Source organism: Gymnoscopelus braueri (genome assembly GCF_963280865.1).
Source record: "Gymnoscopelus braueri genome assembly, chromosome: 6".
Classification (NCBI taxonomy): domain Eukaryota; kingdom Metazoa; phylum Chordata; class Actinopteri; order Myctophiformes; family Myctophidae; genus Gymnoscopelus; species Gymnoscopelus braueri.
The window spans coordinates 27,048,626-27,076,509 of record NC_137607.1 but is presented as its reverse complement, the minus strand read 5'-3'; the positions used below and the strand labels follow the sequence as shown (position 1 = coordinate 27,076,509).

The following is a 27,884-nucleotide window of genomic DNA, read 5'->3' as shown; positions in this document are numbered from 1 at the left end:
TGAATGTAAGGTTCCGAAATGGGATATTCTTGCATCTAAAATGGTGATATTCGTTCTTACAAAATGTTAGTGAATAGTATACAGTACTGTAGATCATTTAAGTCCTTGGTTGACAAAATAACATTTTTTTTGCTGTCTATATTTTTGAAGACACAGAGGGATGAACTTCAGCTAGTAGTTTATTGTCTTAAATCAAAACAGTACAGTATATACAGAATTTTAGAGCCGTACTCTCTGTGCAAAATGTATTAATCCACTTTAGCTTCGTGACAATGGCAGTCCTCCCCATAAAACAAGTACATATTGAAAACTTAACAGGGAAACTTCATGTTGATAACACTTCAGAGTTTAGCTCACATTTGGGAAACAATAAATGTCAGGACTTTGGCAATTAAAATATACTAATGATTAATGAACGCAGGAACACAGAAAGGTCCTGTCACAGGTACAGTAGGTGCATGGTATTTTCATCAGCTAAAATACATTTGAGAATTAGGGCCATGTGACTTTCACAAATTCACACATATTGAAAAGACCGGTTAATTAGATTATTAATTCAATATCAAACTGTGGAATGTTGAAGCCTCATTTACATGTGTCTAGTGGCAATGTTTACCACATCGAAAGACGCAATCATCGATGTATGACATGCAGGTTGAAATGAAACTGTACGCTACGTATCACAAATGCAAGACATCGTGACGGGTGGTGACAGCAAACAACGCTTGTAAAAAGTAGGGCTGTTGTTGGAAATATGGCTGTCCCAATTTTATTGAGTCCGATAATACAAGTGAATGCATTTTGTCAAGTCGAGTCAACTTATTTCCAGTGTATTGCTATTCTCTGTATGAGCAGAAAGAGGGATGCAGTGACAGCGTGTGATCTTGCCTTTTGCGTGTGGTTTATGCCACAGTTGGCATGCCCATAAAAGCACCAGCTCCTACTTTTAGCTGGAACCACTCCTGTCCTGTAATAAATCTGCAAATAGATGAAAGAGGGAGAACACGGTGACAGAGCTGTGGGGAAAGAGGCGGAGAGGTTAGCTCAAGTCTCAGAGACGGAGAGAGGCTGAAGGTTTGCGGTGCACAAGGTAGTCAATGTCGTCAGAGACTTAGAGAGAAGGAGCCAACCGGGGAAAAGGGTGAGGAGTTCAACAAGGAAACATAAATATTTAATCAAGGCCAGATTGACAGGGGAACAAAGGACACAGACAGCACTGCCTCCAAAAATGTCTCTTTCCCACACAGTGGATCTCTGAACGAAGAGGAGCAGGGTCACATTGGCTTGCAGTCCTTACGTCACGTAGTGGTGGGAGGCGGCAGGGAAGGGATGGAGAGTCTTAAAGGGATGTACAGTAAAATCCTGGGTGTTATTTTTACTCTGGGAGTGTGAAAATGAACCCGTAAGGGTGACTTGTGGTTTTCCTGTGTGACTGCTGGAATAAATGTTGACTTTGCACAAAGTAGTAGAACGCTGTGTAATGTTACACAACGTACTACTTTAAAAACAACGGCTTCAGCACACTTTGTGATGAGCAAGTAACCGTTGTTTTTGTTTTGAATGTTGCAGCAACATAAACACTACAGTAAAAGTGTCTATCATGGAAGAAAAGTATAGATACAAGTATAAATAAAATGCCACTGAGATCAAAACCACAAATATTTCCTTAAGCGTAAATTGTGACCCACGAACATGTTAATGTTTAGAAGTTGTTAGTACACAACCTACAGTTGGGATGTGGAGCCTCCTTTTGGAACACACCTCAAGCATGTTTCATTAACTACTTGAGCCCTGTACATGGATGGGAACGGTGTGCGATTTACAAGCTCACAACGCATCACAAAGGAACGCTAGGGTTGAAGTGGTCAAGTCCAAAAAGCATCATCTACAAAAAAACAACCATTACTTTCTCTTTCATCCTGAGTGAGCGCTCCTACGGCAAAGAATGTGCCTTTCCCCTTTTTACAATGACACACATTGGCACTCAGTCAGTATGCACCCAGTCTCTTTCAATTTCACCGATATTCTGGGACAAGAACGCTGACTTTGTCACAGCCTTCCTTTGTGTCCCCTTACCGAGGTTCATGATAAGTCGTATTTTCCTGTTTTCGTCTGGCTATTTCCCAATGCAGAAGTCTTTGAAGATGATATCAAGAATCTCCTCGGCTCCAACCCGTCCAGTGATCCGGCCCAGACTGGTGAGGGCCAAACGGACGCCCTCTGCTGCTAGTGCCAGGTCTGTGTCTCGGTACCGCTGGTATTGAGCCAAGGCGGCGATGCACTGCTGCAGGTGGGCCCTATGGCGGGCCTGGGTCAGACTGGGAGCACCAGACAGAGGGTCACCACACCTACAGATGATTATAACTGATTAAAATACGGTCGTTTAAGGACCCTGCACAGATTATGAAAATACATACAGTAGAAGCAACCGACAGAAAGAGAGTAATTTGCTTATGCGTTCACAATGTTATCTATTCTAATACATACGTCTACGTTTAAAGTTAAACATTTAAAAAATGTGAAAAGTAATGACAGCTGTTACATCCCAGTATGTATGATATTAGTTGTTTTACACACAATAGGGCACATTTCCTATGCATAGCCGTGGATAACTGCCAGGGCTGCAAACTTCTCTAAACTTTGCTGCAAGTTTTCAGTTTATCAGGGTATTCAGTAAGAATGATCACATAAAAGGAGCACAGCTGCAGTGAGTTCATTTGAATGCACTGCTGAATTTAAAGTCTCGTCTCCAATGAGGCCTTAGTTGTTGCTCTTTGGTCTTGTTGGTGCCACAGTGTCAGGTTCTCCACCTCTCTCGTGTACTATATGTGAAAACTCCTGAAGGCTGCTCTGAACAGTGAACACTCTTCCTCTTCCTGGATTGCGTCTAGACCTGCTGCCTTGCGCATGTTTACTTGTTAAAAATAATTCTGATTCAGCAGCAATAACTGGGGAGATGACGTCAAAATCTGCTTTTCCGGGACATCGCAGCATGCGTAACCCTTGTTGCAGCATGTGTGAGTCACCGGTTGTGTCAGCTTCACCCGTTGCGCCGCTGAAGACGTCACCACTCTCAGCACGACTGAGCGTCAACAACTATGCTCTGTCCCTCGCAAATAAACACATAAATACAAAAATAAAATAAAATAGAAATAAAAACTGGAATCTGGACTTTGTCCTATGCGTTTGACCCACCCTAACTGTTAGTTGCAGTGGGCAGCTATTGAAAAGCACTCAGGGAGCAGTTTGTGGTTCAGTGTCTTGCTCAAGGACACATCGTCACAATGTTGGGAGGGACACAATGCCGGATCCTTCCGGTTCCACCTCCTGATCCCCAGCTGCCCCATAAAGGAAAGTCACATCAAAGTGTCTCAAAATAAATTGTACTAATGGAAAATGTTTATGGATATGAACTGATCCATTCCAGACACAACAAGAGAACATGAAAGGACCTTTTTTATTCTGAGTATGAAAATAAACTACTTAAAGGACCACTTCACCCATTTTCATATAATTGGTCCTCACTAATGCTCATTATAATATGGTACAATTCTTGTCTACTTGGTGAATAGACACAAATGGTACCATATTATAATAAGCATTAGTGAGGACCAATATATGAAGATAGGTTGAAAATGGGTGAAGTTGTCTTTTAAGGGAGTTAGATTTAAGGAGGACAGCTGACCCACCCAAAACCCAGATATTATGTTACAAAACGCAGACACAAAACAATTTCCTTGGACTTGCCTAACAGTTTAAAACTGAAAAACAGTGGTCAGAATGAAGATGAAAGTAAACTTTCCTAATCAGCATCATCACCAATCTTCACCATCGCCATACTTAAGCTTCAATTCACTCAGTTTGGGGTTGGTTCAAAATGTTCAGGCCCATTGAGAACTCAAGGAAAGTTAACCCAAAATTCATACTGCTGCAGTTAATATTGAAACCTGCCCATTTTAATATAAGTAATAGAACTGTCATAAAGGATTTATTGTGTACATGATGAGTCTTATGTAAAGATGCTTATGGGAGCTGTGGTCCCATCCCCTGACAGTGAAAGTTTAATGTTGTTACAGATATGGCTAATGACCAGACATATTACAGAAAGAAAACACCTTATCAAACGGGATCCAAAAGACAAAGACAAATGATATATTTGTCAAAATAGCTAATTTGTTATAAACAATACATTTGCAAAACAAACATATATAATTTCCCCATAAGTAACTGGACACATTTACGTTCTAGCCCAATAAATAATAAGAACGAATAAGATGAGTCATAAGTCTTCTTATTCTTTTTTTATTATTATTATTTTCCCTGTACTTTAATTGTTCCTACTTTAATCGGTGGGGGGGAGGCAGGGGGGACGAAAATAGGGGGAAAAAAAGATTAATGGAAGTATAATGCACTAATTGTACAATAGCTTACATTGACACTTTTGTACCTTGTCCCTCCTAAATAAAAACATATATTAAAAAAAAAAGATGAGTCATAAGTGTACTCACAGAGCCTTGACTTGGCGGTGCAACACTGCCAGGAAGTCCTCCACTCCTGCTTTAGTCTGACAGGAGAGCGGACAGACAGGAGGGAGACCAGGAGTCTGATTCAGTTCTGTCTCCAGTTTCTGCCACTGCTCCTCAGGGACCAGGTCCGTCTTGTTGAGCACCAAGACACACCGTTCTGAGGGAAACTCTTCATAAAATGTATATGGAAAGGACAATGATCTGAATAAGAGTTACCCCACAAAAAGAGCTATTGTAACCATACTACTATTGATAAGGGGGATAGAATTTTGCGTGTCTGCTATTAGTAAAACTAATTAACTAGAGACAACATTTTGGTAATGATTTAAAATGTGTGGGAAAACAACAGTACCAGACTCAGAGAGTTCTTGGCTGGACAAGACACCCCTGAGGTGGGCTTGAAGGAAGGCTGGAGCCCGCTGGGCGTCAGCACCAAGCTGAGTGGCGTCCACCACCACCAGAGTCAGGTCTGCCTGCTCCACCCTGGGGGGGAAAGATAGAGATCTGATCAGGTACAGTATTCTGACAGCTTAACATGAGCACCTATGGATCACTAATAAATGAAATAGCAATAATCCATTGGTGCTACAGTATGTGATCTGATTAAACTTTAGTCAGGTCATAATAACCCATTTAGACCTGGAAAGCCTATACGTTGTTATACCTTTCAATCCGGGAAAGCATCTGTGTCATTTTAGATGTTGCTTTTTTGTTAACTTAGGTTAGGATTTAGAAGGCGTTTTTAATAGGATGAACACATCACATTTTTTAAATCTCATAATAGTCAAAATAATGTGTCAAGAAGTAGTATCCAATTAAAAAAAAAAAAAGTTTAGACTGTGCAGTACACTATATACTGTATACATATCAGAGATACAATATATCAGAATTCATGAATAGAAAAGCTCAGACTTTAAATCCATAAATCCAGTAAAGCTCTATTGATCTAGCGAAGGAGAATAGAAGCACTGAAGCACAGTATTTTTAGCGACCTGGTCCCTTCCACTACTTAGATATGGAACAATTATGTAAAATAGGATCCGTTTGCCTTAAAGACTGTAATGAGTGAGAAGGGTTCTAGGCTGAGGTCCAGACTATTTCAAGGACATTCTTCCTGATGTAAGCTCACTTTGATTAAATACTGCAGAGGTCCAGAACAGAATGTCTTGAGTGTTTGCGTCAACTATCTATAGTACAGTACTGTACAAGTATTTTACATAATACCACTTAAGAGTGACATGCCCATTGTCTTTGAGCAGTGACTGAGTGTCTCTCATGAGCACATACAGTACTGTGTTGGTTTCTTATCTAACCACTTAAACCCTATATATATTACGTTGACTGGAGTCCCCCCTATGCTGGGCCACCTTCTTTTTTCCCCTCTACGCCAATCGACAAGCTCACAATGCGTTGCAACGTGTTGTAGATCTTCTATTTTCACAGAATGTCCCAGAATAGGGACGCTACTGTAGGGTTCCAATGGTTACAGCAGCGACTTTCAGTGTGCAAACATGTTATAGTGATGCCCTGAGACACTCTGGAGTGGATACCATTCAATACTCTCTTAAATACTATAACATGTCGCAGTGTAAACCAAATCATCATATTGAAGTAGTAGTAGTGGCTTGAAATAAGGTATTATGATTTAATGATGTCAGTTAATTTCTGCTTCAAAACTGATATCGCTATAATACTCAGTTCTATGTCTATAAGCTCAGTACTACTTTATATCAAATTGTTAGCAACTTGTAAATTTCTTTTGTCTTTTTAGGCAGTTTTTGCCCTTTTATTTATTTAGGCATAACAGAGAGGCAGAGAAGAAAGTTGAGCGAGGACAGAGAGAGGGAATGACCGAACACAGGCCTCCAGCTGGATTCGACCCGGACATGTGGCGCTGATATGGTTGACGGCACAATTCGGTCAGCTACTTGGACATGCCAAAAAATATCATATAATAGTAGCATTATATAACTAGCATAACATTAACAAATAATATCAAATATTTTATAGATCCACATAGTAAGTTTGTCATTCACAGGAGCAGCTCCAGGCTGTGCATTGCACCATGGATCAGAGCTCTGATCCCTTGGGGGTGTAGATTTGTTATTCTGTACTTTTGTGCGCCGATTATCAAATGTAATTTCTTTTTAATTGATTGAATATGACCACTATACTGAGATTCCTTGGTTGGGCGGAACGGCAGTAGCCCCCCCCCCTCCATGTCACCCTAACCCCTCCCCACCCCGAGGGAACGGCAGTGGCAGCAGCGGATGCTTACACTTACCACCTCCTTCCTGTCCTAACCCGGGTCACAAGAACTATGACCTGCTGCCTAGACAGAAAGTCCCCAAAAGCACAAGAACTCCCAGCACTTCCTACCCAGGAGCAGCAGCTGCTCCCCCGCTAGGCCTGTTGAACAGTCAGCATGCTGGACCGATGCACTCACTGTTTGTGTAAGACTGCAAGTGCATCTGAGTGTACCTGTGCGTGTGTGCGTGTGCGTGTGTGTGTGTGTGTGTGTGTGTGTGTGTGTGTTTAAGGAAAACTCCTTAGACAGAGAATTTTGGAAGAAAATTGCTTTGTTTTTCCATGGAAAAATGGATACATATTTTCGTAGTCTCTGGACAAATAAAGAGAAATATATTTTCTGTGGAGTGCGAGTTTTTTTCCACACATATTCCACAAGTGACAAATTATTTTGAGATTAAACTGTTAACAGGGACAAACAGGGACAATGTTTTAAGTGCCCCGATATCCAATATTAACCCATTATAAAGCATCTGTGTCATTTTAGACGTTTGCGTTGGCTATTCAAAAATAGCAGATATACAAGCTCACAGCGCTTGAACTACTGATTTAGAAGGCATTTGCTGAATCGACCTCAGGTCTTATATAGGTTTAATGTACACCTGCCAGCCAATCAGATGGGACCATTTTCCATGGTCAGGGAGGGTATAAGTCTGTATAAAGGTCAAGTTAAAAGTGTCTGTGCATGTCACTGGGTGTATTCTTTTGTCTGTCTTGAGTGTTCTCCTGCTTATGTACTATGATGGAGGAGTGAGGCTCGAGTCTAAAAAATGTTGTTATTCTTCCCTGGCGTAAACAGTGGAAACAGCGGTCAAGGAATGGTCAGTCAGATATGTCAATTTTTGTTTGAAATATCTGTGAAAATGTATGGAGTATATTGCATCGCTTAATGTTATACATTATTATGCAACTGAGTGTTGCCACTTCATCGCGTGACGTCCCATGACATGTTTATTTAGCAGGTATTTATAACCAAGAGTTAGTAAATATGACTGGATGTTATGTCACAGGGATTTTCAAAATATAACCCTATATGAGGAAGAAACATTGAATAATTTCTTCCTTTCTTTGTTTCGAGGACATTGTCTAACTCTCTTGGCCATTTTGTTCTGTACTGCCATGAAAACGCAACAAAAGAAAACGTGCCGCTCATGGGCCGGATAACGCTCCTTTACATTGCGATATTATTGTCTGACTTTTAGAGGAAGTCACAGATTTCAGATTTCGGTGGATATAATTGAATCCACAAAGTGAATTAGTTTGTTGTCTATTCTCTATAGTTTCTCCTACACACAAAAACAACAAAACAAACTAACAAATAGTTTGAAGAACATGAAAAAACCTCACTACACAAATTAATTAAATGCTGAGAAATCATATAAATCACATAACGCTTACTATATTCCTCACATAAGCAGGACACTGCATGCAAGCAGGAGTGCATTCATATTGAAGGATTTTCTTTATCAATGAAAATCATGGTTGTATAGTCCAACCAGTTGCCATTTGCATCCAAATATGGAGTTTTTTGGAGGCTGAAGCCGAGCCCCTAGCACTGGAGCGACCCAAATGGAGCAAGATATTGGTCCTGAGATATTGCATTCACATGGTTGGGTGGGACGGATGGACGGAAGGTCAGATGGATGGAAAGATGGTCGGACGGACAGATATACGGACAATGCGAAAACATAATGCCCCCATAAAAACATCTCACGGTACACCTGAACTAGCAAACTAGTAGACGTCAGCCATGGCATATCTTCTACCTTTCCCGAGCCCTGCGGACCCCCTCTCTCTCCACCAGGTCAAGACTATCCCTGAGACCAGCGGTGTCACTCAGGACGACAGGGAATCCTCCAATGTCCAGTGATGTCTCCACTACGTCCCTGGTGGTTCCTGCGATGGGGGACACGATGGCTGCTGGCCGCTGGCCTGAATTAAAACAATAAGTAAGTAAGTACGTACAAATAGATTAGGGCCATATCTATACAACTGTATGTAAAATTTAAACCTGAAGAAATAGCTATTATATAGCTGTATGACAGAGAGACATGTATTCTAATCATACATCACTGTAATCATGTACACTGACAACAACTCTTGCCATATCAATCAGTAAATGAAAACAAACGTCTTAAAACTTCAATAAAAAGGAACACAGCTAAATGTTTCTAATGTAACCACTTTCTTCTAGAATATACAGAATAAACCTTTATAGACACCATTTAAAACCATCCATGTAATGCTACTCATGTTCCTAAAACTTGGAATACAATACAGGTTATGCTCAACTGACCTTTCCTCCTCAGCTATCATCAGGAACTACGCAATCTGGCTACTGTACTACAACGGCCCGAGCATCCAACACCAGACTACACAGCCAATGCATTAATACTTGTCAGTGCTGCTGACCAAGCGCGAGCCTGGGCCATGGGAAAGAGTAAGTGAAATAGGAAACAATAACAGGATTTTATCTGAAGACTGATAAATATGCCCATTATTCTGATAGGAAGCTGTGAGGTGCGTCCGCCATGTCACCACTTAATTTAGTTTACATAAAAGCATGCCAAATGACCTCAGGATGTAATATCTCAAATATGTAGAGGCACATTTCATACATTTGTAAACATGTATACAAAGAGGGTTTCATTAGGTAAACACCAAATGTGGATCTCAGTATCAAGCATATGGGTGGCTATTACTGTACATTTCTTCAAACACGTGTGGAAAGAGTGTAAGCAGTTGGGTGTGCTTGGGTGAGCATAATGATTGACCTTTTTTCATGATTAATGATCACCAGTGTTATCCTAGTTCTGTGCCTACAGTACATTTCTGTTCCTATAGTACATGTCTCCTACTGCATTTCCTTGGAAAGTCTGGATACACAAGGGACTATATAAGAATCAAAGTTCATCATAATATGGCAAATTTCATCCATCCATCCATCTTCAACCGTTTATCCGGAGCTGGGTCGCGGGGGCAACAGTTCCAGCAGAGAAATCCAGACTTCCCTTTCCCAGGCAACATTAGCCACTTCATGCTGGGGAATCCCGAGATGTTACAAAGCCAGCGTGGATATATAATTCCATCTGGTCCTTGGTCTACCCCGAACGCCTCCTCACAGTGGGACGTGTCCAGAGGACCTCCGTAGGGAGACGCTCAGAAAGCATTCATATTTGATGCTCAAACTACCTTAACTGGCTCCTTTCCACTTGAAGGAGCAGTAGTTATACCGCCGAGTCTGCCACCCTTCTGAGAAAACTAATTTCGGACGCTTTTATCCGCGATCTTATTCTTTCCATTTTATGCAACTTTAATTGACAATAAAGCTCACAGTGCAACACAAGCTTTACTATACATCTGCTATTTTCAACACATTGTCGTATGAGAGAGCAGAATTAAGCATTAGCCAGCGGAGACTGAGGGAGGGTGAGGGGGGCTTGTGCTTTTTTCTTCTATGTTTGTCGTTTGAAGTTCAGCACCTGCCTTTAAATGGTACTGTATGTGGATGTGCGCGACCTCCTTTGATCCTCTGGCTTGTGCTTGTAGCCTTGTAGAGAGAGACAGACCACTCTGGAGAGAAGGACAGAGTGCACAGAAAACAGGAGGTCTGTCTCAGCACTTCCAGCCACTCCTCCCCCCGTATTCACGTTGGCTGATTGTTATTAATATTGCAGTAAATGTGTGCGAGAATCTCCTGCATTAAAAGTGCTACATTTGTAGGAATTAATTAAATGATCCACAATCCCATGCGGTCTACGCCAGGTCAGGTAGGTTAGTGTAGGCCAGCAATGTTCGGAATTCGCCAATCAGGCTGGAATATGAAAAATCTAACAGATCCGTCTTGATCGCGTGTCTATAGAGATCATGTGTACCGATTTGAGTGAAATGTGGATAATGTTTCACATAAGTCGGCCTCCTGGTGACTCTATAAAAGGCAGATGCGAAAAATGCAGGGCAAAGGTTTTTCCTTGGCCTCTAGGGAGTGCACATACAAAGTTTTACACAGATCGATGCAGTTATAGGTAAAAACAGGAATCGGCCTGTTATAGCGCCACCATGAGGCTGATTAGAACATTTTGAAAGTGGCAGTTGTGGATTTCTTCCTCGGCCTAGTGGGAACGTGCGTGCAAAGTTTCACCGAAATCGCAAGCTGTGTTCATGATTTGAGGCATTTTGTTCAAAACGGAGCACTCCTGAAAACGATGTGTTGTTTGGACAAAATCTGTAGGAGTACTGTCAAAAAATGAGTTTTGTAAAAAGTGGCCTCCTGGTGGTGCTATTACAGGCCCATGTGAAAAGTTTGGGGCAGAGGCTCTGAATTGGCATCCAGGGAGTGTGTGTGCACAGTGTCGCTGCGATCAAGCCAACAGTGCCGGAGATTAGCTGTTCACAGACGGAGGGGGAGACGGACACACACACGCGCGCGGACGGACGGACAGGGTGTAAAACATAGTCTCGACAATGAAGCTACTGTAGGTTCCTGTCGTCAAAAAGGAGAAGAGTTTCTAAGAACCGGTAACCTGTGCTTACAAAGAGTCTGTGCGTGTGCAATGAAAACTTTCCTAAGAATCAATTTTTGCTCTGAGTGTAAAAGCCTATTACACTCTCAGCATTAAAGTAACACTAACGGTTTTGCAGTCTGTGCGTGCGTGTGTCTGTTTAGTGTGTGTAGGTGCTCACAGAGCGTGTTGAGGAGGCTGCTCTTCCCAGCGTTGGTGGCTCCAGCGATGACCACATGTACTCCGCTGCGGAGCCTCTCGCCCCTCCTCTCATCCTTCAGGTGTCTCTCTATCTCTGCCTGCAGATCTCTAAGTGAGCCATCCACTATGGAGAGAGATGGTGAGAGGAACAGAGGACAACAACACAAGTAGTTGTTAAAAGTTGTTTTTTACCTTATTTATCCAGGGGAGCAACTCCCTGCTTCACAATCACACCGACACACGCATTAAAACCTGAGAACTGCCCAGTACAACCACTGTCTTATACTGTTGGAGCAGCTCCACTGGAGCATTTGGGGGTTCAGTGCCTTGCTCAAGGGCACTTCAACAGTGTTGAGGGAGGGAGGGGTGAGTGTTGGTCATTTTACTTCCCCACCCAGATTTGTTTTTTTGCCGGTCCAGGGAAACAAACAAAATAAACTTTAGGCCGCCACTGCCTCACGTTTAATGTCATTTAACCACAGGAACTCTATTCTGGGCTTGTCATAATAGGCAATTAGGCATTAGGCAAACATTTGGAAAAATAGACACAAATATGTGGTGTAGGAGCGAACCTTGTATAGAGAGCCCTGGGGGACCCACCCCGGTCAACTACATATACAGTAGGGTTTAAGTGGTTAAACTTTACTTTCCTGGCCTAAAGGTCCTTACACACGGGGCGATTTTTTTCATGCGAATAATATGTTTTTTTTTAAAACCTTATAAAGTCAATGCAAGCTTCCACATCAGTTTCCCGGAGCGAAAAAAGCGTCTTTTAATTATTCGGAACGAGTCCGAATTTTGCGTATATTCGCATATTCGCCGGTGTGTAACCGCCTTTAGAGTCTGCTGTTTGAAGGAATAGTTGCCAAAACATTTTCTCTAGAGACTCCTCACATGACAACAGAGCAAAAGGTCATTTCATTAGGTACATTTGTTTCCTGGTTGTTCTCGTATAAATATGAATATGAAGTTATCTTTTACTGTGAAAAAAACCCTTGTGCTAGTTCATGCATTTAATTTACTGTATGCAAGACCCTCATTATCGCTTCATACACAGTAAAATCCTCAATGTTAATTTATCCATTGGTAACAGAGTGGACAATCGCAGAGTTAAATCGACACTGCAGATTTTACTGTGTATTGTTTATGTTAACTGTGCAGGTGACTGATAACAAATTGTATTCATGGTAAGTCTCCTGTTATGATTATTAGTCTATAAATATGTGTGTTGCTCATGCCAGCGTCATGCATCCATGCATCCAAGACAAACATCTGTTCCCGGGCTTTATTCTGTTAAAACATCACAAGATCACGCTCCCTGCTAACGTCAGACAGCAGACGACAGGCTTTGAGGGGAAATCCCTGCCCTACACCCTGACAAACACACACACACGTTTGTCTTACTATATTTGTGACCGATATTTGTGAAAAAGCTATTTCATAAAAATAAAAAAATAGGGGGTGCCACAAATACTACAAATGTCAGTTTGTTGCGCCATATCAAGTACAAATGTCTTGTGAGCCATGTGACAATGACTAAAAAAACAAGGTTTTGATATTCCATACTGTTAGCTGGCTTCAAAGATTTGTGTCAGTCCTGGGTAGACCACCCAGCCTGGTGAAGACCTGCGCTTCCAGGAGCGCCCTTTTCAGGTTTAACCACCAAATCTATATAGAGTATATATATGCATGTATGTATATATACACCGTATACTGTATACTGTATGCACACACACACACAGCAATCTGTGTGTAGGTTGAGGCAATTAAGTCGATGCTGCTGACATCAGTGTTGTTGGAGATGTCTTTGAAGGTAAGATGAATGGCTCCTGTGTCCCCATGGCCTTCTCCCTACACTTCCTAAAAGGAAGCAGCTCTTTATGCAGTTTGATGTCCATCTCTTCTCCTTACAGTGTGCCGTACTAACTCATCGGCTGGTAAAGATTCCAAACAGGAAAGCCAGCCGGATTCCCCTCACGTGTGAGAGAGCAGCGACCCCCCCCCCCCCCCACACACACACACACACACACACACACACCAACCCCAGAAATGTCTTGTCTTGTTATTGTTACCCCCCGATGTGCACAAAAGTGGGCAAAGTGCACACTTACCTTGATTTAAGACGCCATCCTCAATGAGCTCATCCTCACTGAAGTCTATGAAGGCCTCCACATGCGCCAGGCACTGTGAGAACATGTGAACACACAAACCACACCCAATTAGTTGAGTAAATTCACATTTACAAATAGGATATGGACAAAATCTAATATCACAATATTATTGACCAAATACCTCAATATCGATATTGTGACAATATCCATATTATGACAATATCCATATTATGATCTTTTTCTTCTGCGAACTTAAAAAACTGCAAACTGCAAACTTACAGTAGCAGATCTAAAGCTGTGATGCCTTGTGAGCTTGTAAATCTAAATCATTATTTTAGATTTCTTCTTTTTTTATTTATAATAAAATAATAACAAAAGGCTTAGATGACTAAAACCAGGAAAAGGCAACACTAAAGGTCATTACACACCGGCGATTATGCGAATATACGCAAAATTCAGACTCGTTCCGAATAAATAAAAGGCGCTTTTTCGCTCCGTGGAAGCTTGCATTGACTTTAAAAGGTTTTTTTTTAAACGTATTATTCGCATGAAAAAAACGCGCCCGGTGTGTAAAGGGACCCGCATGCTACCAAATGAAGTGGTCACCCTATCACCCTTTAGGTGATAGAGAGAGCGCTCTATGATAGAGAGAGCTCTCTCTATCACCACCGCGGTGATAAGGTGATAAGGTGACCACCGAAAATGGTAGCATGCGCCCCCCTTAAGGAGCTTTACTCTATATCACAATATGATGATATTGAAAATTCCAGATGATATCTAGTCTCATATTACGATATATATTGCCCAGCCCTATTTACACATCTATGCTGTAATTTGTTAATCATCATCAGATTTATCATCATCTATATTTTAAACAGCCACATGTTCATATTTTCTCTTGTGGTTAAGGATTATTGACTTCAAGATTTGTTTTAATGTTCAGCAGTAGGATTGTTGCTCTTTATTTAAATGCATTTCTTGTGTCATGTTTTGAGGGATACCTTTAAATAGAGGCAGACAAATAACACTGAAACACACCACACCGATCAGTATCTTGATTGACACTGTGGAATTCAATTGTAAACACAATTCTAAACACAACAATACTAAAGACGTACAAAAACAGGAAGCCTCAGTTTCCCATAACTTAATCCATTCACACCCAGTGCAAAGCCAGCTGTATATAGTGAAAGAAAATCTGCATTGTTTGGGCACCACTTAGATTAGTTTGACCTATAGCAGAGAAGAGGGGCTTTCTTTCCAAAACACTGAGTTCTTAGAAGCCTCAGACAGAAATAAAGGGGCTTTTTGGAATGACTTTTATCAGTCTTCCTCAGGAAGATCTGAATCAACAGCTGAGGGGGGTTTGTCATGGGGGAACACCTGGATGACCATCGCTTCAGATCTGATGCCAAGGCAGTACAAGATCTCACATGCAGTTGGTCTCTATGCACAAAGTGCTTCAAAGTTAGAGCAGCCGCATTGGCCGACGGCCAGGTCATTGGTCACCTAGGGTCAATCACCCTGTTCTCTGATCAACCGCAACATGATGTGTGAAAGGGACTGACCCAACTGTAGATACTGTAGGACCCTTGATAAATATCATCCTTGATTTAGGACCGATTCATGCTTTCATTGTTAATTTGATTAATACTATAGAAATAATCATAAATATGAATATGAATTCATGCTCTACCAAAGTGAATCGGATGTGACTGAGAACATAATTGAGTTAAGTGCACTCTCATAAAGAGGAGATTCCTTATAAAAAATTACAATATAGGGTGTGGTAAAGCAGTGGAAAAATTCCTGCCCAACACCGCAGAGACTAGAGGTTTGAATCCTCCGCGATGCATCCGGCTTGGCTGGGCACTCCAACGAACACAATTGGCAATGTTTGAGGGTAGGAAGTGTGCTACTGCACAGGCGTTACGCCCTCACAGTGAATCTCCTTATTGTCAGGTGAAAGAAGCGGTAGGTGACTTCATGTGTGAAGGAGGAGACACATGCTCATCTACGCCCTCCCACATGACCAACTGGGTTGGCAGTGACATGGATTACACATGTGTTGGAGAAAGAATTGTATAATGACTAAATTGGGAGAAAAAGGAGCAAAGAATTGGGCTAAAAAGGACAATATAATTATACAGATAGAGCCGGACCCCAACCAATATATCTGTTTGGCCGATATATAGGCAAGTTTTGCACTTTTTGATGACAACGGGATCTGCAGTTATGCAGCCGATGTGTATTTCTTTGTGTAATCAGAGTTAAACTATGTAAGATTTCTGGTCGGTTTGTGTACAAACACACTCCCCGCCTCCCCCCTCTGACAGACATCAAAGTGATGGCTGTCTTTGATGCATTAATTGATTAGAGAGAGCACTAACGAGCACACAACGAGTTTGACACTTTTATGGCCCAATAAATCAACTCAGAGCACAACCCTTCTGAAGTTCAAAGGGATCCATTAAGAGCTCCAGCCGACAGGGATGAATGTCAACATAAATAGTGGAACAAAACCAAAATTCAGTCAGAGGGATGTGTCTTACTGCAGGGAAAAAACACCAGCACAATTATAGTGGCTGATAGAGGGAAATGATGGCTTAAATAGTTTTATATAAATGAAATAGGCTAAAAGTTACACAGTTTACCTTTAAAGTTTAATATGCATTTAATATAATATGAACTAAAAATATGTATTAAAAAGTTATTAAATAAAAGGATTAAATAAGCAAATGTTGGTATATATAAAGTTGGTATTCAATTTCTATTTCTTCTTGACTGGAATCAATTGATCGTCAATATGCTACAAGCTTACATGCAAATCCTGTCTTTGAGGAGGAAAAGTATAATGCCAAAAACATTCAACATCTGACCTTACTTTTGTCTAAATGACCTTCTAATCTATCTGCAACAGTAAAAAGCCACCTGTTCAGAAACAACATTGTTTGGGTGTCATTATTAGTCAGGGCGGAACTACAGTGTAGTACAGTACAGTACAATACAATACAGCACGGAAGGAGCCTTTTCCAAACACCTTGTTCGTAAGAAAGTCAAAAATAGAGATATGACTTTAAGTGGCCACAAGCCTCCTTCCTGAGGAAGGTCCAAATTATCAGCTAAACTGGACAAGGTTTCTTCAAGACAGCATTTTGAAGTGTAAGCTGAGGTATGGTGCCAAGGTAGTGCAAGATTACACCGGTATACACGTGAGGTTATTGACCTTCTCTACTTATTCATTGTAGTAGTCCTACTACTATTTCTACTGCTACTACCAAAGGTTATGGCTGAAAACTATTGATTATTTTCGTAGCGATTATTCAATCAATTAATTTCTTGATTAATCAATTAATCGGAAAGTGTTTCAAAATAAATAAATTTTCATGGTCTCCATACTGCCTCCCCCTGGTCAGCCGGGGCGCCTGATGGAGGGTAAAACTGTTTGGAACTTCCACCACGCACTACGGCTAACCAGGGAAACTCCCCCGTCAGGTGATGCATTGAAGGAGGCATGAGCTCGGCTCTAGGCTCTCCCTAGGCTGGCAGAGGGAGTGTAGTGCCCAGGATTACTTAGACAATTGGCGCTGGGTGAAAAAATGGGTTACAAAATCGTGGGATAAAATGTTTTTATTAAAAAAAAAAAAAAAAAAAAAAAAAAATGTTATCAACGAATCAATAAACCACTTACAGTAAGTGTTATTTTATAATTCGTTGCTCAATGGTGTCATGCAAAAATAGTAAAAATGTCAGATCTACAAGCTCACAAAGCGTTGCATGACAGCTTGTAGATTTTCACTATTTAAATCGTTTTTTGCAACTTTTCACCAATGCCCAAAATAGGGATTGATTGTTAATAGGTTATTTTATTAAGTTATCGATTATTGATACGTTTTCAAATTCGATTAAATCGATTAGTTCAATTAACTGGTCCTGACCTGCAGCCTTACTAAAAATAACATCAACAATAATACTTTTCTAGTTTATCTCAATTTATTAACACTGGACAGAGATGCCTGTGTCTTCACCTCTCATCATATTTCTTTGGACATCTAGTCTAGTGCAAAAATTTATGTAGTGGAGGAAGTCAAGGCCTACTTCAGCTTCTACTTCAGTGATGTCACTGAACATTTTTAAATCCAGTGTTGGAACCATGAGGCAAACTCACATTCATAGTACCAGCAGATACAAATAGATCAATTAAAAAAATGGAGGAATGCTCATTTAAAAAGCCACAATGTGAAACAGACCGTCCTGTGAACTAGATGACATTGAGAAATGGTCCTTGAAGGCTTTCTGTTCCTTAGAAAAGTGGTACTGTGTGTTTGTTTTACTGTATCTACCAAACTATCTCACATGATTGTCCAAGAAAGATTGTCACCACAGTGACTCATTAGATGTTTGTTTGCCACTCATTGTTTTATTTGACTCCATAAAAAACACATTCCTGTACGTGAGTAAATAAAGCAACTGACGTAATTGGCGGAACAAATTGAAACTATCAATACCAGCTGTCAAACTCGTTAGGTCCTGGGACAAGTAATATTTTATGCACTTTCTGACAGTCAAACAATGTGAGTGGAGGAGTGACACCAGCAGGAAGACTTTACTAAGAGATGTACTGTCTTGTACTTGTACTGTCTTGTACCACTAGGTGTAATTTGTAATAAGCCATGACATAATTATGTCCTACATCTCTTATATGAACAAGTAAAACTTAATTTCTAGGTATATTCCAGGTTACTCCTTGTGTTTTGTTGTTTGTTGACCCTTTTCGGAAAATACATATCAGCGCAAAAGATACAGATCAGTGCCTTAATTGACACTACATGAATCGGGAGCCAAAACACAATTGCTTTACAAGCTGTGCAAAAACAGGATGCTTTGCTTTCCAATAAGGTGATCGTTTCACAACAGTGCAAAAGCCAAGTGTAGAGAGAAGACCAACATTGTGTGTGTGTCAAATTAGTGAGAATGTTGCCTATGGCACAGAAAAGAAATTTCCAGTCCAAAACACCTTCTTCTGAGAAATGTCATTCTAAAATAGAGATGGAGATCTGCACATGGTTTCTCAAGGGAGTCCTTCTGGCACTTCGGCTCAGGTCTGGCGCCAAGAAGACCATGCAGAATTACACACAACCATGGTCTATATTCACGTAACGCCCCCGAGCAGAATTAAGGGACCAGGTTGATGTGGTTTATGGAAATTCAAACCAACAACCTTCCCGTAACAAGCTAATTTCTCTAGAGTATCACTGCTGTCTGCACATAAAGTACACTGTGGATGTACAAACCACTTCCAGCCTCTGTAATCTACCGGTATTGTGTGAAAACATCCGAGTCTTAAGCAATATTCTGTACTTAACTGGAGACATCAAAACAAATCATTCTCAGACATGCGAGGCTAATTTATAGGGGTGCAAATAGAGTAAAATACTGCACACTAAATGTAGCTCCATTAAAATAATTTAATTACAAATGTTTCGAAGACCACTGTCTTCATCAGCCAAGGCAGCTTATCGAAATGTTGGTAATAATTTAAAAGGAGCTATGTTGAGTGTCTCTATTTGAATCTTTCTGCCAGTCCCAGCCTGGACTAATCGATTATAAAGAATCATTGACTTGAATGCTTTGTGTTGATTAGTTGTATATTCATTGTATACAACTGTCACAACTGTCACCAAATCCGCCTTCTTCCACCTCAAAAACATTTCCAGACTCCGGCCGTCACTCTCAGACTCGGTTGCTGAGACCCTCATCCACTCTTTCATATCCTCCCGCCTGGATTACTGTAATGGTGTCCTGTTCGGGCTCCCCAATAAAACCCTGGACAGATTGCAGTATGTGCAAACTTCAGCTGCCAGAGTGCTCACCCGCACCAAACGCTGGCAGCACATCACCCCCACCCTCAAACACCTCCACTGGCTTCCGGTTAAGTTCCGCATCACCTACAAGACTCTTTCAAGTCCGCACTGAAGAGACACTTATTTACTCAGGCCTTTGGCAATTAATTTGTTTATTTTGTGTACTGTAAAGCGTCCTTGGGTTTCAGAAAGGCGCTATATAAATTCAAGTTATTATTATTATTGTATTATTGTCCTCTACCAACTTACATCACATTAGCACTTAAAGCACGATAGACATGAGATCAGGTTTACATTTGAAAATAGCTTGAGAATCTTATTTTGGCCAAAAATAATCAACATTCAAAATGTATGCAGTTGAAACGGCACCTTGAAATTAATGCATTTTTACACCCCATTTTATCAGCATCATCTTTATCACACAGCCCTTTTGACATTCCGCTAATTCAATTCAATTCAATTGAAAAAGTGCCTCTCTACGATTTCTGGCTCGAAAAAGATAACGTAATTGTGTCTGACAAATAAGTAGTTTACCACACTATCAAGCGTTGTACTATATCGCTACCTACCCGTTTCAGCCTGTAGCTCCAATCCTGGTAGATTTGTCCCAGCTCTCCAGACATCTGCCTGAGAGCCTGCCTCCTCTGGGCCTCAGTCTCAGCATGGATTAGATCTCCCAGGCCTTCAACCTAAGGAGAAGGGAGCATCATTTATGATATTTCACTATAATCCCTTTCACACTTGCTTGAAATCCTGGTCATTTACTGGGATATTTAATTTTGGCGTAATGTGTGAACGTGTGCTGATTTTGCATGTCGGCATTCACGATAATATCATGTCACGCTACCCAGTAAAAATGCCTGCATTGTTTTCATGGCACAAACAGTAAGTACCATCATGACACATACGAGAGACGTTAGTTCTATCAACAACTGTTGCCGTGAGTTAACTGTTTAAAGGGAAACTATGTAAGATTTCTGGTCTGTGTGTGTACAAACACACTCCCCCCTCTGACAGACATCAAAGTGATGACTATCTATAAGTGATGTGCGGGTCGGGTTTTTTCATGACCCGCCCCGCCCCGCCCCGCCACGGAACCCAACCCGCCTCAACCCGCCCCGCGAAACCATATATAAATCTATGGCTCAACCCGCCCCTGCAACCTGCAGCTGTAGTGTGGATATTGTTTCTGTTTGTTCCAGTACTGTACCGATAATAGGGCTGGCAAATATCCAGTTGTCGCAGAACCGCCGATCCAACCCATATGCCCATATATGGGTATGCCAATATATGGGCATATACTGATGAGGGCCGTGTAGACTATTGAACTATCTGGACCTCTAGTACTATTAGTAGTAGTAGTAATTCCCTGTGTTTATTTAACTCGAGGGCTGTATTTTTTTTTTGTTCCAGGTTTCTTTATTGGTATTTTATATTTTCACATACAGGTCAATAAGACAAAAGCATACAAAACAGTTTATGTTACCCCTCCCACCCCCCCAAAGTTCCCGCTACGAAAGAGCCACAACCCTGGTATCTTGTTGTACCATTAACACAAAAAGACAATACCAACAAATAAGACACAATTGCAATGAAAGTTGAAAGAAAATGAAAAACAAAGATGAAAACAAGTCAAAGAAGTTAAGTATACACAGTAGAATATATATCATTAAAAGAAAAAAAGAAAATTAAAATACACAAAAGATTATGATACAAAAGCAAATACAGTGGGCTCAGTTTTATGGGTCATTAATGTCAGCAGCATTCATCCTCTCTATATATGTTAAAAAAAGGTTGCCAGATGGTGTAAAATTTCAGAGCACACCCCCTTGTGGAGTAGCGAATTTTCTCCAAAGTCAAGTGATGCATCATTAACCCATGATTTGAAAGTTGGTGGGAATTTTTCTTTCCATTTAAGCAGTATCAGACGCTTAGCCAAAAGGGATGCAAAGGCTATCATATTATTTTCTTGGCGACTAAGTTGTACATCGTCTCTTTCTTGTCTGAGGGCCCTATTTTACACTAAATGTGGGCGGCTGGGCGCTATGTGTTTGCGCCCGCTAAAGACCCTGAATTAGTCATGGGTGTGTTTTGGGCGTCACATTAATAAAACCAGAATGTCAGGTGTTCTTTTAAGAACCAGGTTGCGCCCGGTGTGAGGCGCAGTCCTATTTAAGTGGCCGAGAGCTGAAGACGCAAAGATTTTCGAGTGACAAAATCAATGTTTTGAAAGCATGTGAAAGCATGCAATCTACAGGAGCAGCTTGACGGGTAGCTGGTCATTATTGAAAAATAAATCCAGACAGGATGATTATGCACCGACGCGGAGCGGAGGTGTCCAAACACAATGCAAGGCCGTTACTGTGTTCAGAATCACTGTAGCCTGAAGTCTCATGTCCAACAGATATCTGTGATATCTTGACATATAAACGTAATATTCACATGCTCAATCTCAGTTAGATTATTATATATTAAAATTATTATATATTAAAATTAAAGCATGCCAATGTCAGTGTGTTAAGTCGCACCCTCTGAATTCCAATATCGATGTGGATAACTACAGAGACAGATAAAGAATGGCACAATGACACTATGGATTCACACATAACTCTTACGTTAAAAGAGGTAGGCTCTTTTTATCAGCTGCATGAAGATGTCTCTCCCTTTCAGTCTTTTCTCACATGAGCTCTCCAAAATGCACAGTGCACACGGAGTGGAGAGACATTCATTTGCTGTAAATTTACACTTGGTTCTTCAACACCTGCTGCTAAAACTGCACCAAAAACAACACACATAGCAGCAGCAACTTTTTCTTGTATTTCCTAGGATTAATGAAGAATCAAGTGCTTCCGCAATTGCTGAACGCAAGTGTTGTGTTCAGATTGAATGGATTTTGATTGCAATCAATGTGTGCACATTGTGAACCCACGGCGCCAAATCCAAACAATGCGCTCCGCGCACGTGTTTGCACATGTTTCTGTTGTTGTGTCTTACCTCTGTTAGACCCAGTTTCCCTGCATGGAAGGCCCTCCGCGTGAACTCTCCTGCCTCAGCCGGCCTCATGCCAGGCAGGCTTCCTGAGAAACACACACACACACACACACACACACACACACACACACACACACACACACACACACACACACACACACACACACACACACACACACACACACACACACACACACACACACACACACACACACACACACACACACACACACACACACACAGTACAAACATGAAAAACCGTGGACACTCATGACACATCAACATCAAACTAATAGATTGTAAAATAATTAGCGATAATTTAATAAAATAATCGATTAATAATCGATCCCTATTTTCGGCATGGCATTATAGGTGAAAACAAGTTTTAATTAAATAAATAGTGAAAATAGTGAGATTGCTATTTTCACTATGTTTGGACGACACTGTTGTGTGACTAAGTGTAAAATAATGCGTAAGTGGTTCATCAATTCGTTGATATATAATTTTTTTAAGTATAAAAAACATTCTTGATTATTTGATTAATCGAAAAAGCAATCAGAAGTATAATCACAAAGAAAATACTTGATAGCCCTAGACCACATCCACACATAAACAAACTTTGGCAGTGTCAAATACAGGGTCAAAGGGTCACCCAGAGTTCACTTTGAATGACGAAAACAGCCACTGATGGGCGGGTTAAAGAGGTTATGTTTTCTGACATTCTTCAAAGTTAATTAGGAGAGGAGGATACTAAAAACAATAGCATTCAGCACATGGGGTTTTCCTGGACGTAGATGCAACCAGGTAACTAATCCCCTGGGAGTTAAAGTATCAAGTGAAGAAACATGCTGCTGCTCTTTTTATTATTTGATCAATATATTTTACAAGTGACTGTTATCTAAGTGTAACTGTCATGTACCTTTAATTACAGCTAATACTCGAGTAACCCATGAATATAGGCTAGTACTAGTACTGTAATATACATGAACTCTTACAACTTTTGTTCATTTCACCACCACTGTGAATATTGCAGATCATGCCAATGATAGTTGCCTGTGAGGGTGAAACCTTCAATGAACAATCCTTGATTTATACAACACTGCCCTCTAGCTGCAGAATGTGTGTAATGCATTCTCTTCTAAACCGGGACATTATTTGTTTAAGTGTCTAATGTGACAACTTAACACTTAAGTGCCAGTGTATAAAGGCAGCAATTACTCATGATTGAGCAAGATACAGACACTGTTTCTGAATAGAAGGATGGTGCCTTGCCTGGCTGACTCCACTGTTGGTACAGTATGTGAATGTGTATGTGAATGAGTATGTGCATTGCAAAGCGCAAAAAAGTCCCAATATAAAGGCAGACCATTTATGGCACCATATATTACCAGAGTACCAGATACCATAAGAGTGTTGTGAGTCATAGAAGTTTCATGTATATCAATTCTACAGACATAGTCTATAAGACAAGAAACTAGAATCTGATAGGCTGTGTAAGAATACAGATGCAAACAAATGTTCCTGATGCTTTTGGGGCTGGCTTTGTAAGAAGAAGAAAAAGAGCAATAATAGTATTGTTATGTATCTTGTTTGATATCACACCATATCATCATGTATGTCAAAGGATTTTATGGAAACTGAATCTACTCTGAAAGTGAATCCCATTTCTCTGAGCCAAAATGTGTTTATCATTTTAGCGACAGACAGGAATTCAACTTAATTAAAACATGTCGAGCAGACTTCAGATTTGGTGTGAAAATAATTCAATAACAGCAAACAAATTCTGAATAATTTGTCTACTCTGAATCGGTTCCAAAATGGAACTGACTATTGAACCCCAATCATAATACCTGATTTACACTTGCGCCTTGTGTCATGAAAATGAAAATAGCCGATCTACAACCTCAACCACACGTTGCAACATGTTGTGAGGTTGTAGATTGGCTATTTTAGGAGCGCAACTCCCGCACGCAATTAAGCAAGTAAAGCTAATAGAACTAGATGTTTCAATCCCTATGGTAAGTTGGCGCTCTTGAAGGTCAGAGTGGAGTGGTGAATAGGGAGGGTAGGACCTTCATTGAGGTCATCAGGTGGGCACCCTGCTTCATCGACGTTTCATTGATGTTAGCCCCCAACGTCTCCAGAGGGCTCAACGGTGTGTCTGGCGTCCCAGGTACACCCCCCTCCGTTCCATACCCTCCATATCCCCCACTGGACTCCGCATGGCAGGGGCGTCCTTCTCCCTGAGTCAGGCCTAAGCCTGACCGCATATCAACAGTCTTTATCTTGCTACCCAGTTGTTGTCTTTTTATCCACAGCCAGTTCCTGCTTTTTTCTGCAGCATTTGACACAGACTTGATTGCCTGTTGGAGGGAGCGACCCCTCACCCCACATATAAATTAGACATAAGTACTGTATAATATGGTGTGATATCAAACATGTTACTCACAAAAGTGGGCCCTATTTAGAGGATTTATGGCGTATTTTGCAGGGCACAATTGCATCGGGGTGAGTTCATCCCCGATGTTCACCTGAGCATTTATCTGCCCTTTCTATTGTTGTTTTGAATTTGTATGGATTTTTGATCGCAAGCAGTTAGCCCTGGTCCAGAGCGTTAGTAAGTTCTCTCTAACGCCCTGCCAGGCGCTGGGCTCTGCGCTTGTACAAGGAATTCCACTGCCCTGCGAGCCGAGGGCTCCAACAGTAGTGAAAATAAACTAAACCATTTCGCAACAAACCTAAATAAAGGCTGTTTTGTGTTGTTGAAAGTCTGTTCTCAGAGGTGGGAAGCCTCTCAGCAGCCGACCTTCTCTGTAAAATATACTTTTTGTCCAGAAAAGATAATATATTACCGGAAAGGAAAAAAGGTCTAATGCGCAATCACCTTTTTGACTATTGACACATATGGGCCGAGGATCATTTGGTATTCATACAACGTGGGCACTGTGCATGGCAATTACAACTGCGTTGGTTGAAAAATAGCAAGGATAATTGCCGTCTTGCGCGAATTGGAAGATAGGCCACAATGTTTCACATAACTCACAGTGAAATGTGATACAGATTGTATCACATTTCACTGTGAGTTATGTCATATCCAATTACAGTATGCATTGTACTTTATCATATTAAGCTGTAACAGATTGCATCTGGTTCTTACCTAATGCCTGTAAGATGGAGGTGACAACAGCAGGGCCACCATGAATATGGAACTCTGCACTGTCTTCCCCTGTAAAACTGTGTGGGCCTGGTGATACAAGTACAACAAAAATAACAACAGTCAGGCTATTCTTTGACCATGTAGCCCATACTGTACACATGATTTAACACATACTGTACACTCTCATTTCACATAAAAAAGTAGATATATAGTAGATATTCATGAAGCTCAACACTAAAATGAAATTTAGAGACCAGGGTATAATTCAATTTGACAGACAGAAAGACAGACACAGGTAGGTAGATCTGTCTTCTTTGTTAATAACCTAGCTACAATACAATGGTGTCCTAGTTCAACAGACAAATATGTATTATTATTAACCCATTAATACCTGTTACACCCATACGTTGTTATACCTTTCAAGCTGGGAACGCCTTTATGTCATTTTAGTTGTCGCTATATAGTTGTCGGGCAGAAACCTCTTATCTCCATATTTCAACTTGTTGTGTTCTTTCGTAATTGAATATCGTACTTGATCATACTAGAGCGTCACTGCTACTTTTGCCGTTTTTGAATTTTAATCCTGAAAAGTAACTCTTTTGGACATATGAGGTTTCCACCTGACAGAGATAGAAAAACAGGTAGGATTTAGAAGGCGTTTGTAGAATCGGCCTCAGGTCTTAATGGGTTAAATTGTATCAGTATCTTGATCAAACCTCTTACGGGTACTAGTAAAGCAAGGCATCCCCAATTCTGACACAAATTCCCATCTCTCGTGTGATGCATTTGTGAGCAAAAAAAACTCACTTACATTCTTTTTAGTAAATGCAAACAAATGACAAAGTAGACCCCACCTGGGAACCAGAGAATGAGCCCACGGTCCAACACTTCTTTGGAGTAGGGGTGAGTGATGCTTCGCAGGAGGGCGGTGCGGGGACTGGGCAGGTCTTGTGAGATTCCCGCCATGCTCCTCAGGGCTGCAGAAGAGGCAGGACCGCTGACACGAATCACAGCCACACCACACCTGCCTTGGCCAGACGATAATGCAAAGACTGTCTCGGCGTCGCTCATAGCACCCAGGACACCACTGCAGGTGCCCAAGCATCTCCTAACTGGGGCTAGCCTGAGAGAGATATAATGGAAATGGGAAGAATATGCTGTTATGTAAAGTTCTTCAAACAGTATTACATTTTAGCAAATATATAGCACGATATCTTGTCAAATTACATTTAATTTGAGATATTAATAAGATATCGTGCTATATATCTGCTAAATGTAAGTTTATCATTTAATGATAAGCTAAAACAGAGAAAACAGGAATTATATAATGTACATATAATATGAATTATGTATGAAGGAAAGCTACATATCTATTCCTGTCAGGTTATCACTCCTAAAAGTGCCCTTGCTGCATCTTTATGCTTCATGTCAACTAACAAGTAACTACATAATACAGTATGAGTAATAAGCAAACAATAAGAACATGCCTGGTTAATCTCAAGTTAAATAACAAATGTTGACACAAACCTTGTCTTAGGTGTGTAAATGCCACATCTCCATATTCTAGCAGAGATATATAGCAACGACATGGTTTAATGTTAACAAAGTAAGCTTTAAAGTGGCATTTCAACGAATTTAAAAGACTGACAACACAGAACGTGCTGCTGTCTTTGACTAAGGGTGCGTTCGGAAATACAGCACTGAGCGCACTGGCCAATACAAACTAATAGGCGAGTGCGCTCCGGTGTGCAATATCCGAACGCACCCAAAAGTCATGTTATGGTTATCGCACATTTCAAGAGGGCTAAATGACAGACTAACAAGTATGTTGTCAGAGTGATACAGTTCAAATGAGAGACTAACAAGTATGTTGTCAGTTCAAACGTTGTATTCACAACAAGCGTGTCATATTTGATAACCGTTCTGTTCCCGACACCGTATCAACATGTAGTTTACAATTCCACAAGTTGATTCTCATTGGTCTAGGTTTTCTACGATGGCAGTATGTCTGTGATCTCATTTGTCCAAGGGCATGTCGATCATTTGGGGGACCCGCCTAGTGTGCGCTGGTAAAATTTGTCCGTGTGGATCTTACTTGATGCAACTTGGTACCGTTTCTTTTGACTTTATGCTTTCATTGCAGCAACACACATTATATATATATATATATATATATATATATATATATATATATATATATATATATATATATATATATATATATA

The 27,884-nt window shown here is 40.7% G+C and overlaps 1 protein-coding gene across 1 annotated transcript; it reads right to left on the bottom strand.

Moving 5' to 3' along the window:
- Positions 1-161: 161 nt before the first annotated feature.
- Positions 162-27,583, bottom strand: gtpbp3 (GTP binding protein 3, mitochondrial). Its single transcript, XM_080430689.1, has 12 exons — positions 27,421-27,583; positions 27,187-27,327; positions 26,514-26,782; positions 25,660-25,746; positions 22,506-22,588; positions 20,081-20,200; positions 13,648-13,720; positions 11,517-11,660; positions 8,600-8,765; positions 4,879-5,009; positions 4,509-4,695; positions 162-2,348 (listed from the first exon to the last, which is right to left on the bottom strand). Exons 2-12 carry the CDS (start codon positions 27,246-27,248, stop codon positions 2,117-2,119), a joined length of 1,554 nt encoding a protein of 517 aa, XP_080286815.1. The 5' UTR covers positions 27,249-27,327; positions 27,421-27,583; the 3' UTR covers positions 162-2,116.
- Positions 27,584-27,884: the final 301 nt, after the last annotated feature.

What these genes read in the sequence shown, in the direction of transcription:
- gtpbp3 (XM_080430689.1), bottom strand. Translation starts at nt 27,248, where the DNA reads ATGTCGTTGCTATATATCTCTGCTAGAATATGGAGATGTGGCATTTAC. An exon ending in CTCCATCTTACAGGCATTAG is followed by an intron (nt 22,589 to 25,659) that starts GTAAGAACCAGA and finishes TGTGTTTCTCAG; the next exon opens with GAAGCCTGCCTGGCATGAGG. An exon ending in GGATGGCGTCTTAAATCAAG is followed by an intron (nt 11,661 to 13,647) that starts GTAAGTGTGCAC and finishes CTCTCTCCATAG; the next exon opens with TGGATGGCTCACTTAGAGAT.